This window comes from Colius striatus, chromosome 7 (genome assembly GCF_028858725.1).
Source record: "Colius striatus isolate bColStr4 chromosome 7, bColStr4.1.hap1, whole genome shotgun sequence".
NCBI lineage: Eukaryota > Metazoa > Chordata > Aves > Coliiformes > Coliidae > Colius > Colius striatus.
In genome coordinates, this window is record NC_084765.1 from 31,272,035 (window position 1) to 31,285,297 (window position 13,263).

General features: G+C 41.4%; 1 protein-coding gene across 2 annotated transcripts in view; it reads left to right on the forward strand.

Annotated features, from left to right (window-relative positions):
* ADAMTS17 (ADAM metallopeptidase with thrombospondin type 1 motif 17) overlaps positions 1 to 13,263 on the forward strand; it is a 184,053-nt gene that overhangs the window by 80,401 nt on the left and 90,389 nt on the right. For both annotated transcript variants that reach the window (XM_062000240.1, XM_062000239.1), the window contains exons 9-10: positions 8,694 to 8,834; positions 10,332 to 10,482. In XM_062000240.1, coding sequence (XP_061856224.1) covers positions 8,694 to 8,834; positions 10,332 to 10,482 — 292 coding nt within the window. The remainder of the gene's footprint in view (positions 1 to 8,693; positions 8,835 to 10,331; positions 10,483 to 13,263) is intronic.

Sequence of the window (13,263 nt, forward strand, 5' to 3'; positions counted from 1 at the left end):
CTGAGTGCTCATTCTCACCCACTTCAGGCTGTGCTGAAAGCAAACAGCTTGTTACCCTTCAGCATGTTACTTCTGTGATGCACCAGGATGTTTTCTGCATACAAGGAGCTACAGATGGAGCACAGGAGCCTCTGCTCACCAGAAAAGAGAGATGAGCAGTCTTTCTCTGCCCACCATTGTTTGATTCATAGCCACTGTGCTCCTTCTGCAACAGTTCCCTGTTTTCTGAAGCCAGATTGAAGCAAGTGAGAGAATGAGCATTTTTTTTATGTCCAAGAAGTGGATTAAATCTTTTGGAGGACAAGGAAAGAGCTTAGTGCATACGTTTTCATGGGAACATTACCCTTTATCCCTCATATAACTTTATTCTTGCTTTAAGATCACAGCTCAGCTGTGGTCATGACAAGTAGCCAGTGTCTCTTCATTGACAGCTTGAGAGAAATGATTCCCAGTAAAGAGTCACTGATGCAAATTTTACAATGAGTGGGCTTGTATCTATCTGCATTCACCTCTTCAGCAGGGACTGAACTGTTAAGGCACTCCTTGATTCTTACCTATGCTCTTATATCAAAAACCTGTTGCTTCTGCATGCTGTTGGCATGTGTCAAAGCATGTGAAAGGGTTTAGAAACACTGAGCATCTGTCTGGGTGTCTGCTGTGGAGATGGGGTGTTGCTCTGGGGATGTGAAGGGGCCAGGAATCTACTTGCTGTGTGATGTTAGGGGCCATAGGGCCACAGAAATAAAAGGCTGGAATGGAAGCCACTGTATACAGAAGATAGTGAAATTGTTACTGTAAGCATAATTGTGCTGATCTTCTGAACCTTTGAGGTGATGTGAGGGCAGAGGAGCACTTTTAGCCCCAGGCAGTGCTCATGTTGTTGGATTCATTGTGTGAGCCTTTCCCCCATCTCCAGGGTCTGTGTAGGTTTAGGGGAATCTCTGCTACATCAGCATGACCAAACTGGACCACCATGGCCACTTTTGAGTTCTTATGCAGAAGGAGAGTGGGATGTTTCAGCCATTACACACACCTCTGATAACTGAGTTGTACCTTACTTTGCATCTTTTAAAGCCTTCTTTCAGAGAGACAGGATTCTGAAGAGGACAGGACCCTACCTGTGCTGTAAGAGTTGGTACTGGAATGGTTTATGCTATGATGTGTAATCAGAGTTTTTTCTGAGTCTGGATGCAGCTACTCCGGTTGACAGCTCTCATGTCTAAAGATACCACATAGGGCTTGGAAAGGAGTGAGCATTAGAAAGTTTCCACCATGTTTATGTCTACATACATTGACTAACTTTTTCTAGGACTTTGTATTTGGTGGAGCACTCCTTTTTCTACCACAAGGTACATTACTCCCTGCAGTCTCAGAACCTGCTGATTCTTACCAGAAAGACTGTTGAAGCTTTTTCAGGAAAGGGTTTGCCACATCCTACAAATGAGATGCTGGGGTGAAGATCATAATATGATTTTCCTCCTTCATGGCCTTGGTCTAACTAAAATCTTACAAAAAGACTGTCTTTGATGTCAGTGGGGTTTGGCCAGCTCTCTTACAGGTATCTAGGATGACATGGGCAGCAAGCTTTGAGACGACATGTCTGAGTGAGTAAAAGACCAGTGCTGCCTGTTCCTGCCGTGTCGGTCTCTCATGTGTTATCTGTCCCTTGCGGCACAAGCTCATACTTGCAGCCTTCCAGATTCCATGGCAAAAAACCCTAATTCTTTTTAAATGAAAACCATATCATAAAAGGCTGGATCTGTCATGCAGCTGAGTAAACCACAGCTTTCCACACTGTTACTTGCCATAGGCGTTCGTGTGTTCTCACTCGCTGTTGTTGACTTCTTGGCTGTTTGATGAGTAGATAACCATATAAAATATCTGGTTACTTCATTATTGGAGGATGACATAAACTTGGTTATGAAAATAAGAGTCCAGTAGTCATGGCTCCCTTTTAGTGTTGTCTCTCTTGATAAAAAATAAACCCAATAGCTCAGCACCCATCCTGAACACCCCTGTTCTAGATAACGTTGTGTACACAATGATCATCTTTGATTACTTCAAATACTTCTAAGTAGAATCATCTCCTCTCTTTGTCACAGCTTCCCAAAGTACGTCCTGACAGCTTCTGAAATAGTTGAGTTAAATTTAAGCAACTGTGTTTACATGTTTGAAAAGCGTGAGGTGAAAAAGCCTGGTTTTCATTAAGCCAAGAGTCTCTTAGTGACCGCTGTTTTGTAAGAAGGTTACGCAAGCTATTTCATTGTCTCCTCCCCAGCTCAGCTCACCTCAGCATTTGTTAGCTTGCCCTCCATCCAGGCCTCACTTGGAGTCCCTTCTGATCCCTCTGGCTGTCACTGGCTCTTTTCTGTTGCTTTGCAGATACATCACCTTTCTAGGTCACTCTCTGAAGCTTACTGTCCCCATTTGCACTGCAGCTCCTATTATCATTCACGCTCTAATGACACAACCTCATTTCACTTCTACCTCTGTTAACTGGTTGGAAACCTGATAACTTGCAAGTCACCAGCACTTTATATTGAAACATTAAACATGTTGAACCAGTTCAGAAGTAAGCATCTTTCCAGTGATGCAGCTTCAATTTCTAACCTTAAGAATTCCTCACATTGAACCCAATTTGGGACTGAGTGGCTCACAGGCTTGATTGTGTGATGTCTTCCCACTTTCAAGTTGCTGATTCATATCCAGCCCCAGTCAGTAGCTGCTGAGAACTCTTGATGTAAGTTCTCTGCTTAGTGACTTCTATTGGTTGGGGTTTAATGGCCGTGGTTGATGTTCTCAAATGTCAGCCACATACCCTGCATGACCTCCTTCCATACCAGCATCTTGTTTTGTGGTTGAGGTTGGATGGACTACAGAGACAGGACTCCCTTCTTCACGGAGACCTGATATTAAGTGAGAAAGGGGAGGAATTTTGTCCTTCAGTTACATCCTTCATGTGGATAAATAGATGGCATTTGTGCCCACAGTGTGCCTAAATAACAGGCTTTCCATAGGGCACTGTCATCCTGCCCACACTGAAATGCCAGAGCAGATAAACTACAGCTTCCCTCTCACACTGTGCAAGGGTGTTGTCCAATCTGCCCTCCCTTTGCATTTATATTTCTCTAGTGGTGTTTAGAAAAAAATCTTGTGCTTAATCCTGGCTCTGTAGTTAATGCTAGATTACCTCTGGGTGAGTCATGGCAAGCTGGGCTACAGGGAATGACTTCTCTCATATGCTCTTTTGAGAAGGTCAGCAGTGACCTACCCTGCTGAGACGTGCAACTCCTAGTACTGTTGCCTCAGAAACAGAGCATCTGCAGGCTAAGGCATCTTATAAACACAGGTAGAGGAAACATGCTTTCTGGCAAACAAAGACAAGCCAAGAATGTAAAAAACTTAGTGGCTTCACTGAGCCTTTCACTTGGAGCAAGAGTTACCACTGCCTTCTCCTGTCTTCCCTCTGCATTTGGGACATCGTTGGAACAGGCTCTTTGCTCAGTCATTGAGTCCATGTTGGTCTGCAGGGCCAGCGGCCCCAGGGAGCTCATCCTTTTTCACATCTTGCCGAGCTAACACAGTTGCAGCTGTTTATGAGTTGGATTTTTCTGTCTGTAGAAGAGACAGACCACTGTCCTAATTTCCTTCTTGGTAGCTGGATGGCCTCGCTGTCCTTCTGAGAAATGATGACTTTGAGGTTAGTGCCAGTTGTGTGGAGAGCAATAAATCGTGTGTCACATAGAAATTTAATGAGCAGCTGGAGTGACAGCCAGGTCACCTTGGGTAGCCTTCCTAGTCCTGAGTGTCACTTTGTCTCTAAAGTGAACCAGCATTTGACTCACCCTGAATTATTTGCAGACAAATGGAATGATTTGCCTTTCAGAGGAGGCTATGGAGAAGCTCTTATTAACAGCCACATAAAGTCCTTACTTGAAACCAAGGCACTGTAGAAACTCGTGATATTTCCACTGTGGTTTTCAGGCTTCCCTTCTTCATAATTCTTTCACTTGCTACCTACTTCCTGCTTTTTCTCTAAGGGAAAGCTTTTCCTCTACTTCTGATGATATTTTCTATCAAATTTCTACCAAATTCTATCATGATGCTCCTCCACCACGATCTCTCCCCACCTGGAGGAGAGTGGATGCTAATAATCGTGGGGAATTTCTCCGGTGGTCTCTTACCAGCCACAAAGTTGCAACTGTTGAAAAAAATGTAAGGCATCATCTCAATCATTTCCCCCTAGCCTTTGATGTTATCTTTTAACTCAGATTTGGGGGTTTTATATAGGAAACCTATAGAAAGTCATAGTGGTTCTGATGAAGATTTGTGTATGTGACCTTAGGAACTTGGAGGTGCAGCACACAGTGCATTGAAGGCAGCAGGAGGCTTTCGACAGGCTTTGGTGCACTTTGGCTCAGGCTTTTAAAGAATAACAGGAAACACTGGAAAACTGCACCAAGGGTAAACAGAGCAGTTTAGTTACATTAACTGTCTAGAGGAGAAGCTTCACTAATGACCAAAACAAAGCAAGTGCATTTATTTAGCATTGCTGTGGGAAAACAAATGGCTGTTAATTGTGTTTGGCTAAAAAGGGTTACACAAGAAATTGGCCAGCTCAGGCCCAGAGTGTAATTCTGGCATATCGACCTCACTCTGATTGCTGAGTAGACTTTGACAGAGAATAGTATCCCAGAAAGGAGCACAGCCCTCAGAGGGGCCAAGGCTTTGAGGGATTGCATACTATCTTTTATTTGTAGCAATGCTACTTTAAAGTCTCATTCTGTAAAAAAACAACATCAAAGGGATCTATTGTTGCTGCCTCCCCTTGACTCCTGATAAAATTTGTCTTGCTGTGATTATGTTAACGGTCAGGACTCAAGCTGGTCATTCAGCTTGTTTCTGGACTCACATATGATGAGCAACAATAAATATGCTGTAGGACTCCTTTGGTGGCACCATAGTGTCTTTGTCTGATAACCAATGCATTGTTTATGTTAGGAAAGAAGCTGGAGTGTGAAACCAGAGTCCCATTGTGCTTTGAATAAACACAGAATGAAAGGAATTGAAGAGCTGACAGTCTAAGCTGTTCTTGCTTGCCTTTGTAGAATCTCATTGTCTCCAGGAGGAGAATGTGATGAACCAAAGGCTGAAGTTTACTCTGGTCTCAGAAATGGAGCTAGTGACTGTGGTTGTAACAGCACAAAGAGAAATCGAGTCCTTCTCATCTATAATGGCTTTGCTGGCTTTGCAGCTTAAAGGATCACATGCAGCATGTGTTTGTTGCTCCTGATAAAACAGAGTGCTAAGATGCGAGGAGCACAGAGGGCAATGGGTTTGCAGAGTAACATAGTGGCATTTTGACATCCCTACTTCCAATCGAAGAGCCTTTCTTACCAGCTCATTTTTCAAGGTCTGTTCATGTAAGACTAGAACTCCTTCCCAAGGCAGAAGTATTTCAAGAAGCTGATCCGTCTGGACGTGTTCCTATGCAACCTCATCTAGGTGAACTTGATTCTGCAGGGGGGTTGGACTAGATGATCTCTAAAGGTCCCTTCCAACCCCTACCATTCTATGATTCTATGATTTTCTGCTTCTGATTCCATGTGAACTTCTGACTAGCAGGTGAGATCAGACGATCTCAAAGAAAAGATAAAGCATGGAATCAGTGCTTGTGCTGCTCTTTAGTACAAACATTTATTTCTCTTAAAAGGAGGGGAACTGTTCATTAGTGAAAAGAATCAGCATGGCATTACATTTACTATGTGTGTAGGAAAAAAAAAATGATCCCTTTGATCTAGCTGGAGACCCTTGAACTTCAGAAAAGAATGTGTTAGCATGCTAGGGTATGCCTTAGTCCTGCAGGTCATTTAATCCTTTCCTCAAGTGAATCATTGTAAGGTAAAGTAGATGCTGGGAAAAGTTTTGCACTGCCAATTAAAACAGGCTCCAAAGGTGTTGCTAGTTTCATTCTACCAGAAACTCATCACAGGGAGGCCATAGAGGTTGCCTACGTACCTTGAGGCCAAATCCCAAGCTAATATAAACTCGCATAGTTCTTTTGACGTCGCAGAGCTCCTTTGCGTTATAGCAATAGCTCAGGCTCAATTCCTTTATGCTTATGACTTCTTAAAGAATTTCTATTAAGAAATCAGGAATGATTCAGAAAGGTGTCGTTTTCCACACATGTGAGAACTGAACAAAGTTCAGAAGAAGCCTGTAAGTAACTCTTAGATGTGAGTTCTGACCCTGTCTTTGTTTAGAGTACATTCTATCTGCCCCAAACACCCCTGCAGAAGCAAAGCTGAGTAATGAATGTTAGCCTCAGCATTTCTCCCAGGCAGACATCTTTCATGAGGTCAGGTTTAAAATAAAGTTAAGGTCAGGAATGTACTAATTAGTAACTTTTGCTCTTGTTGTTTGCCAACAAAAAAAATCCCATTTCCAACAAATTTAACAAAGAATGAAATGAATAGGAAAGCTGAGGCATTTCTTAATTAATAACTCTAGACCAAACACTCGTCTTTGTGGAAGAGAGAAAGTCAGGGAGCCTAAAACACTTGGAAAGTCAGGAAGATGGCTTGTTTTCACCCTTTTCAAGTGGAACAGCTGAGGTCCGGATCAGGAGGCCGTTCAGGAAGCTGCCAAAATGGGAAGGCTGCCAAGTCCCATCTCACTGAAGCCTTGACAGAGAGAAACCTGAAGGACTCAACTTTGTCTGAATGCTATGGCAGGCACATGGCAGGCAGGCTGAAAGAAGTCTTGGAGACCTGCCTTGTTTCCATTAGAAAAGTTAACATGATTGCTGCATGCCCACAAGCCTTCTGAACTGGCATTTTTGGGCAAACTTTCCTCTGGAAGGTTTCCAGCAAGCTTACATACCTTGCTTCATGGTATTGAGCTCTTCCTTTCCTGATTTTTAGGAATACAAACTTTAGATGGGCTTATTTGCATTGGAGGAATACTCCTGGAACTTTCTCCCTAGCATGTGAAGAGTTTTCTCTGTGCGTAGAAACAGCATGGATAAAATATTTGGAGTGAAATCCAGGCTCCATTGAAGTCAGTGGCAAAACTCCCATTCACTTCAGTGGAGCAGGAATTTCACTCTTTACTGTTTTGAAGTTAGAGTTACTAATAGACTGTTAAATTATTCCTGAGTGCATCAAACAAAATGTGCTTGATGTTAACGTTTCTGCAGTGTTCAAAACCCACAAAGGTTTAAAAACAAGAGTAACTGTGGACTTCTGAGTCTAAAAATTATGTTAAATGTAGTTTTTCTAGAAATAATAATGTCCCTGGAGATAAACCTAAAATAATAGACTCTACCGTATAATCTTTAAGCTAAAAATAGCATAGATGGTGGTTTCATCTAAGCCATAATTATTAAACTGCTGAAGCTGGTTTTGGTTCATTGCAACTAGAAATGTATGTCATGTTTAGGCTTTTAACAGTTGAGTCCCAAAACTGGAGAGAAACAAAGCCAAGAGCATAGTCAGAAAGCAAACAGGAGCCTCTGATTTGTAGAGAAATAGCAGGGATTAAAGAGTACAACACCATACTAAAAGGGACTGCTCCTGGCCTGCTCAATCCAGCCAGCTGGAGACTTAATGAGTTCCTATTAATCTGTGTTTTCAGCCTGAAAACATACTGTTTTGAGTGTTATTTTGCTAGAAAGTGACACTGGTTGTACAAGGCACCTTTTATCCGAAAGCCATTTCCCTATAGTGGCAACAGAGACACTGTTCTAACAGTGATTTACTGTATCAACCCAATGGTGAGGACTCCACTAACAATAGAAGGGTCCTGAATGGGAAGTTGGATAACGGTTAATGTAATACTTTTCTATTTCTTGAATACTTTCTGCGTCCTCACTGAATGTGTTTTAATTCCTCTATGTATGTTTATACTACACAATCTGCTGTTTGTTTACATGGTTTGTTTTGCTGAGTAGGTCATTTTCTCTTCTTGCTGAGTCTGGCATAGAGCAGTTGTGATGCTTGTTTGGACGTTGTTTTCAGAAAGAAGGGCTTGATTCTGCCTCAGGCTCCTATCTGAGCATTGCTGTTATAGAGTCATCAGCTAGTTTAGGTTGGAAGGGCTACTGGAGGTCATCTGATCCAACCCACCACTCAAAGGGTCAGCTTCAAAGTTAGATGAGAGATTGTGCAATACCACAAATTTGATGTTTTTCCTAACAGTAGTTACTCCAAATTCACACTGACACACCAAAACTGGCCTGTCTCTAGTATTGATTTGTTGGCTACTGTCTCACTATGATTCTAGGTACTGCATTTGGGAAAGCAACCAAAAATGGTCAATAAATACTAGCTTTGATATCCTAGCAGATATCGTTCCTCTGTGCTACATCACTTCTCCAGGTTCATGTCTCATGAACCCTCAAATAGTTACATTTCCTTGTAGGAAAGTCCCCAAGAAGCACATTTAAAAGTTTCAAACACACAAATGCTAAAACCTTTTTGAAATTAAGGCAATGGATAAATTAATTGGAGTTGTAGTTTATTAAAACAGGTGCCTAGAGCAGGAAGGGAATGATTCTGTGTTATATGAGCAGCCTAATTTTGACTTGTTAATTGCTAAGAGTGTCATTACTGAATCCAATGGGAAATGAGAAACACACATCATAACTCGATAGTTTGGTTTTTTTTTTGTCTTGCTTTGTTTTAATCCAACAGCATGGGAATGAGCCATGATGATGATCACCAACCCTGTGCAGGGAGGTCTCATATTATGTCTGGAGAATGGGTGAAGGGCAGGAACCCAAGTGACCTCTCCTGGTCTTCATGCAGCCGCGATGACCTTGAAAACTTCCTAAAGTAAGGATTGTTCTGATTGTCAAATCCTGTCAGGCAAGAATACAATGTATTGTTTGAAAATGAAAATCTAAACAATTTGCCTTTATAAAAGAAAATGTGTGCATGTGTCATTTAGTGTGTGCAAGTTTGAATCTGTCTCCACTACAGTTGCCTCTTTGAAACAGAGGTTTGCAGAGAAGCAGAAGAGTTTTGTGCACTTGTCAATGTACTGATGGCTTCTTAAAAGCAATCCCAGATCACCTTCATTTCACAAAAATACCCTTCATATTTGCAGTGACAGAAATCTGTGTGTAGGTGGCCTAAAAAAATCTCCCCTGAAGAATACTGCCAACTTTGTTCTGTGGCTTTTACTGTCATTGTTGTTAGTAAATAGCTTTTATTTTATGAGGATTTTACATTGCCTGGTGGTAATTCTGATGTGTTTTCTCACTTCTCAGTGAGTGTTGGTCTTAAACAGGTCTCTATAAAATTCTTTCCCATTGCATCTGTGTTTCAATTCATGATAGTCAACAGTTCAGGAAGTTAACTCTCATGGACTTTAGCAAGCACTGGAATTGTCTGAACTCTGTAATTGTGGTCTTAAACCTGCAGTGCAGCTCTGACAAACAGTGTCTTGCACAGTGGCCAGTGCTTTTGCTGCTAGAAAGGACCTCAGCATGGAAAATGCCTCCCTCTGTGGATAGGGAGTGGGAGAGAAAGGAAAGTAATGAAAGAAAATAGGATATCTACTGATACATTAAAGACAAGAAGTTGAAAAAGAAGTTCTGTCCGAACACACTCTGGTCCCTCGTAGAGGGGAGATGACAAAGTGATATTCCAGTTTGTAAAAGGTTGTTGTGAACGCAAAGGAGAAAATAGTTTCTTTATGTCTGATGGATAAGAAAAGAAGTCAAGAGCTTAAAACTCAGCGAGGAGGATTCAGGTGGCACATAAGACTTTCTAACTTACAAAGATTTTCTAGTCACTGTAAGGCTAGTGAAACTTTGACCTAGGTAGCCTGAAGGCAAAACTGAATTTCCATCAGATTGTTAGGAATAAACAGATCATAGAATCGCTACAGTTGGAAAAGACCTTTAAGATCAAGTCCAACCACTAACCTCACACTGCCAAGCCCATCACTAAACCAAACCAGATCCCTCAGCACCTCATCTATGCATTTTTTAATATCTCCTGGGATGGTGACTCCACCACCTCCCTGGGCAGGCCCTTCCAGTGCTTAACAACACTCTCAGTGGAAAAGTTTTTCCTAATGATTTGAGTTCAGTCAATTCTGCCTTCAGGCTTGGGGCCAGGGATGAGTTCCCAAGGACCTTTTACCCATAGTTTTCAATGACTTAGAAGGCTTCTGGTTATATACTGGGAAAAACCACCACTGTTTCACATGAGGTCACCAGCTTCTCTGTTAAAGAGGACAACAGCTTCTCTACAGCATTGATCTAACACTCCAGTTCAAAGGTGCTTTCCCTTAAGGGTATATTTAATTCTTGCTTTCCACAGGTCCAAGGTCAGCACATGTTTGCTGGTAACAGACCCCCGAAGCCAGTACGCGGTGCGGCTCCCTCACAAGTTGCCTGGAATGCACTACAGCGCTGATGAACAGTGCCAGATACTTTTTGGGACCAACGCTACCTTCTGTAAGAATATGGAGGTAAGAGCTCACAGGAGGTGTACCTAGAAACAGAGTGGGAAGTGGAAATAAAGATATCAGGCACCGAGGAAGAAAAGAGGTCTGTAAATTCCTCAGAAGTACTTAATGGGATTTTCAGCATGTTCAGCACTGCTGCTACGAAACCAACAGTCAAACTATAATTGACCTTAGTGTCAACAGCACGTACTTGTGCAGTTCTCCTCCTCCTCTCCCCACACTGGTCTTGTTAATCTCCTAGAGGAGACCCAGAAAACCTTCTGTTTGTACTCGGTCTTAATTTAGGAACAGTTCCCTTTTGACAGTGTTTTGCTTAAGTGCTTAGTAGAGGTTGTTTTGCTGGAAGTTCAGCTGAGGTAAAAGTCTCTTCTCACAGGAGTACTTGCCTGCTTTCACAGACTTAGCTTAGATGACTGGATCTTGCATTAAACCTCACTATCAGAACACTACAGTGTCCTTAGGAGCTGACTCTAACTCTGGGCCCAGGAAGTATTAATAAGTGCTTGTTTGACAAGGCAATTTAGAGATTTGTGCAGACTTATGCCCCTTCCTGTGTGATGTTTAGTCAGGATTTTGGTGCTACATGGCTTAGATCGCATTGGTTGGCAAAATGGAAACAACTGATTTTTAGTGTCTCTAGAAGTAGGTTGTATTTGAGATGATGCTGTCTGACTTGTCCTCTGGAATTTAGACAGCTAAACTTTTCCTAAGGTCTTATACATAATTAAGTGTCTTAATTCTGTCCAGAGCTTGTCTATGTCCCCCTTTAGCTAGAGACTGGAGAAAAGTCATGAGATACTGTGCCCTGTCACCAGCACCAGCTGGCAGCATCCTGTCCTATACAGTCAGGTATGAAGCAGCCAGGTTTCCTGCTATCGTTAACTAGCCATTTGTATTTTTTAGTTGTCTTTTATCCCCATTTTGAACAATCTTTGGATCCTAAATCAGTGTTAACAAAGAAAACATCAGTGATAACTGAGGTTTCTAAGTGCCAAATTACTAAAACTGTTGAACACATGCAAGTCCTGGGAACATGCTCTTAGTTTCACATTTGCTGTTCTATTTATTTTGGATTTGGAAACTAGCTAATATAAAACAATAAGAAAAGAATCTGGGTAGGTTGGATTTTCCAGCTCCATCAAGAAAATGCAGACCACCAGGACTACTGTACTGGAAGCAAAGTATTAGAATATAGGTCTGTAAAGAAAACCCCAGATCTACCCAGGATGATTCAAGTTCTTCCACTTGTGTGGGTGTCACCCAGCTTGATTGCTCTTGGAATAGGTATTTGCTATTTCCCTTGCTGCGATAAAAAACATTCTGTTTCTGGCTAGTCCAGTGCCTAATGAGAATGTCAGCCTACTGGTAGGTGGTCAGCATTTCTTATGCAGAAATTGCATGTCCAGTCTGGAATTGCTTCGGGGACAAGTTGCTTGCCAGAAAAGCGAGCCAACAGGCACTGTTCTGCTCTGTAAGATACAGACAGCAGGTGTTTGTGTCTCCCAATATTTTTCACCCGTCTAATTATTTGACGTCTTTAGAACACAATGAAAACTGTTTTCCTCCATCACTCCTTTAGTATGTCCCAAAGAAAAGCATATGTTGTGAGGACTTCAGTACTTTTTAATGAAGAGCCTTGTAGAACTTGAGCAACCAAATTGCAATCACTTATTTGGAAGTGTTTTTCTGTTACAGAGATATGTTAAGAGTTAGGATTCACAGCACCAATTTAAGTAAATAGTTGCATTCTGTTATGCTGCTTTAAATTGTCATTTGAAGGCAATGAAGGACATCCTTTAGAGAAAATGATCAACTTTAAACCTTCGAGGTTTCTGTTCTTTCCACCTTGGTGTTTCTCATGCCTCGTGTGCACAGTGCTTGTATCATAAGTCTCAAAGCTGTCTACAAAAATATGAACCCAAAAAAAAATTGGCACTGCTCATTGGCTTTAGCTGAAGAAATCATTGGCAAATACAGCTGTCTCCTCTTTTAGCCAGTGGTAATGTGGTCTTTTTAATTCAATAAAGTATTAAAAAAATCCAAATGTAAAAGTAATAAACATTTGACAGTAAATATTTGTTACAAAAAGGAAATAAACTTCAGGAAAAGAGCCTACTCAATCTTTTTATGATTCCATGTGTCTACTGACTATTTTCTTATTCAATAAAAGAGTTACATTCTAACATTTCATTGGAGATGGTTGAACTACATAATTGTATCAGGCAAACTAGAGGACCTATATTCAAAAATGCCATCCAATTTGGTTGTAGAGCAAATGTCAGAAATTAGATGAATCCAACATTTTGACATTTTTTAGTAACTGCAGAAACTTTCTGTGCAGTAAGCTCTTTCCCTTAAAGGGATCACAGCCCAAATCTTTAAAGGAATATAATTTAATTTACTTTCAGAGAGTCAGGAGCCTAAATGCTTGGTAATGTCTGGACCTCAGACAGTGGTCCAACTAGATAGTTAATCCATGAGTATTCAACCTTACCTGGATATTTCAGATTGCATCTCCAAAATTCTTCTTTCATGTTTGTTTTTAATGGTAAGTTAGATGCTCTAGTACAAAGTAGTAGCTCACAGAATTCTGAGTTTGCCAAACCAGCTGCTCTACGGGTATTCTACTCTCCAAATTTGCAGAACAAAAAGAGGAATGTCTGAGGGAGGCTCAGTTTTACATACACTTACCTCTTGACGTCCCTTTTTAATTTGCTTGGACACTTCAGCTATGTTTTCATATATTATGGCCTCCACAATGTGTAATTTGGGATCTAGTTCTGT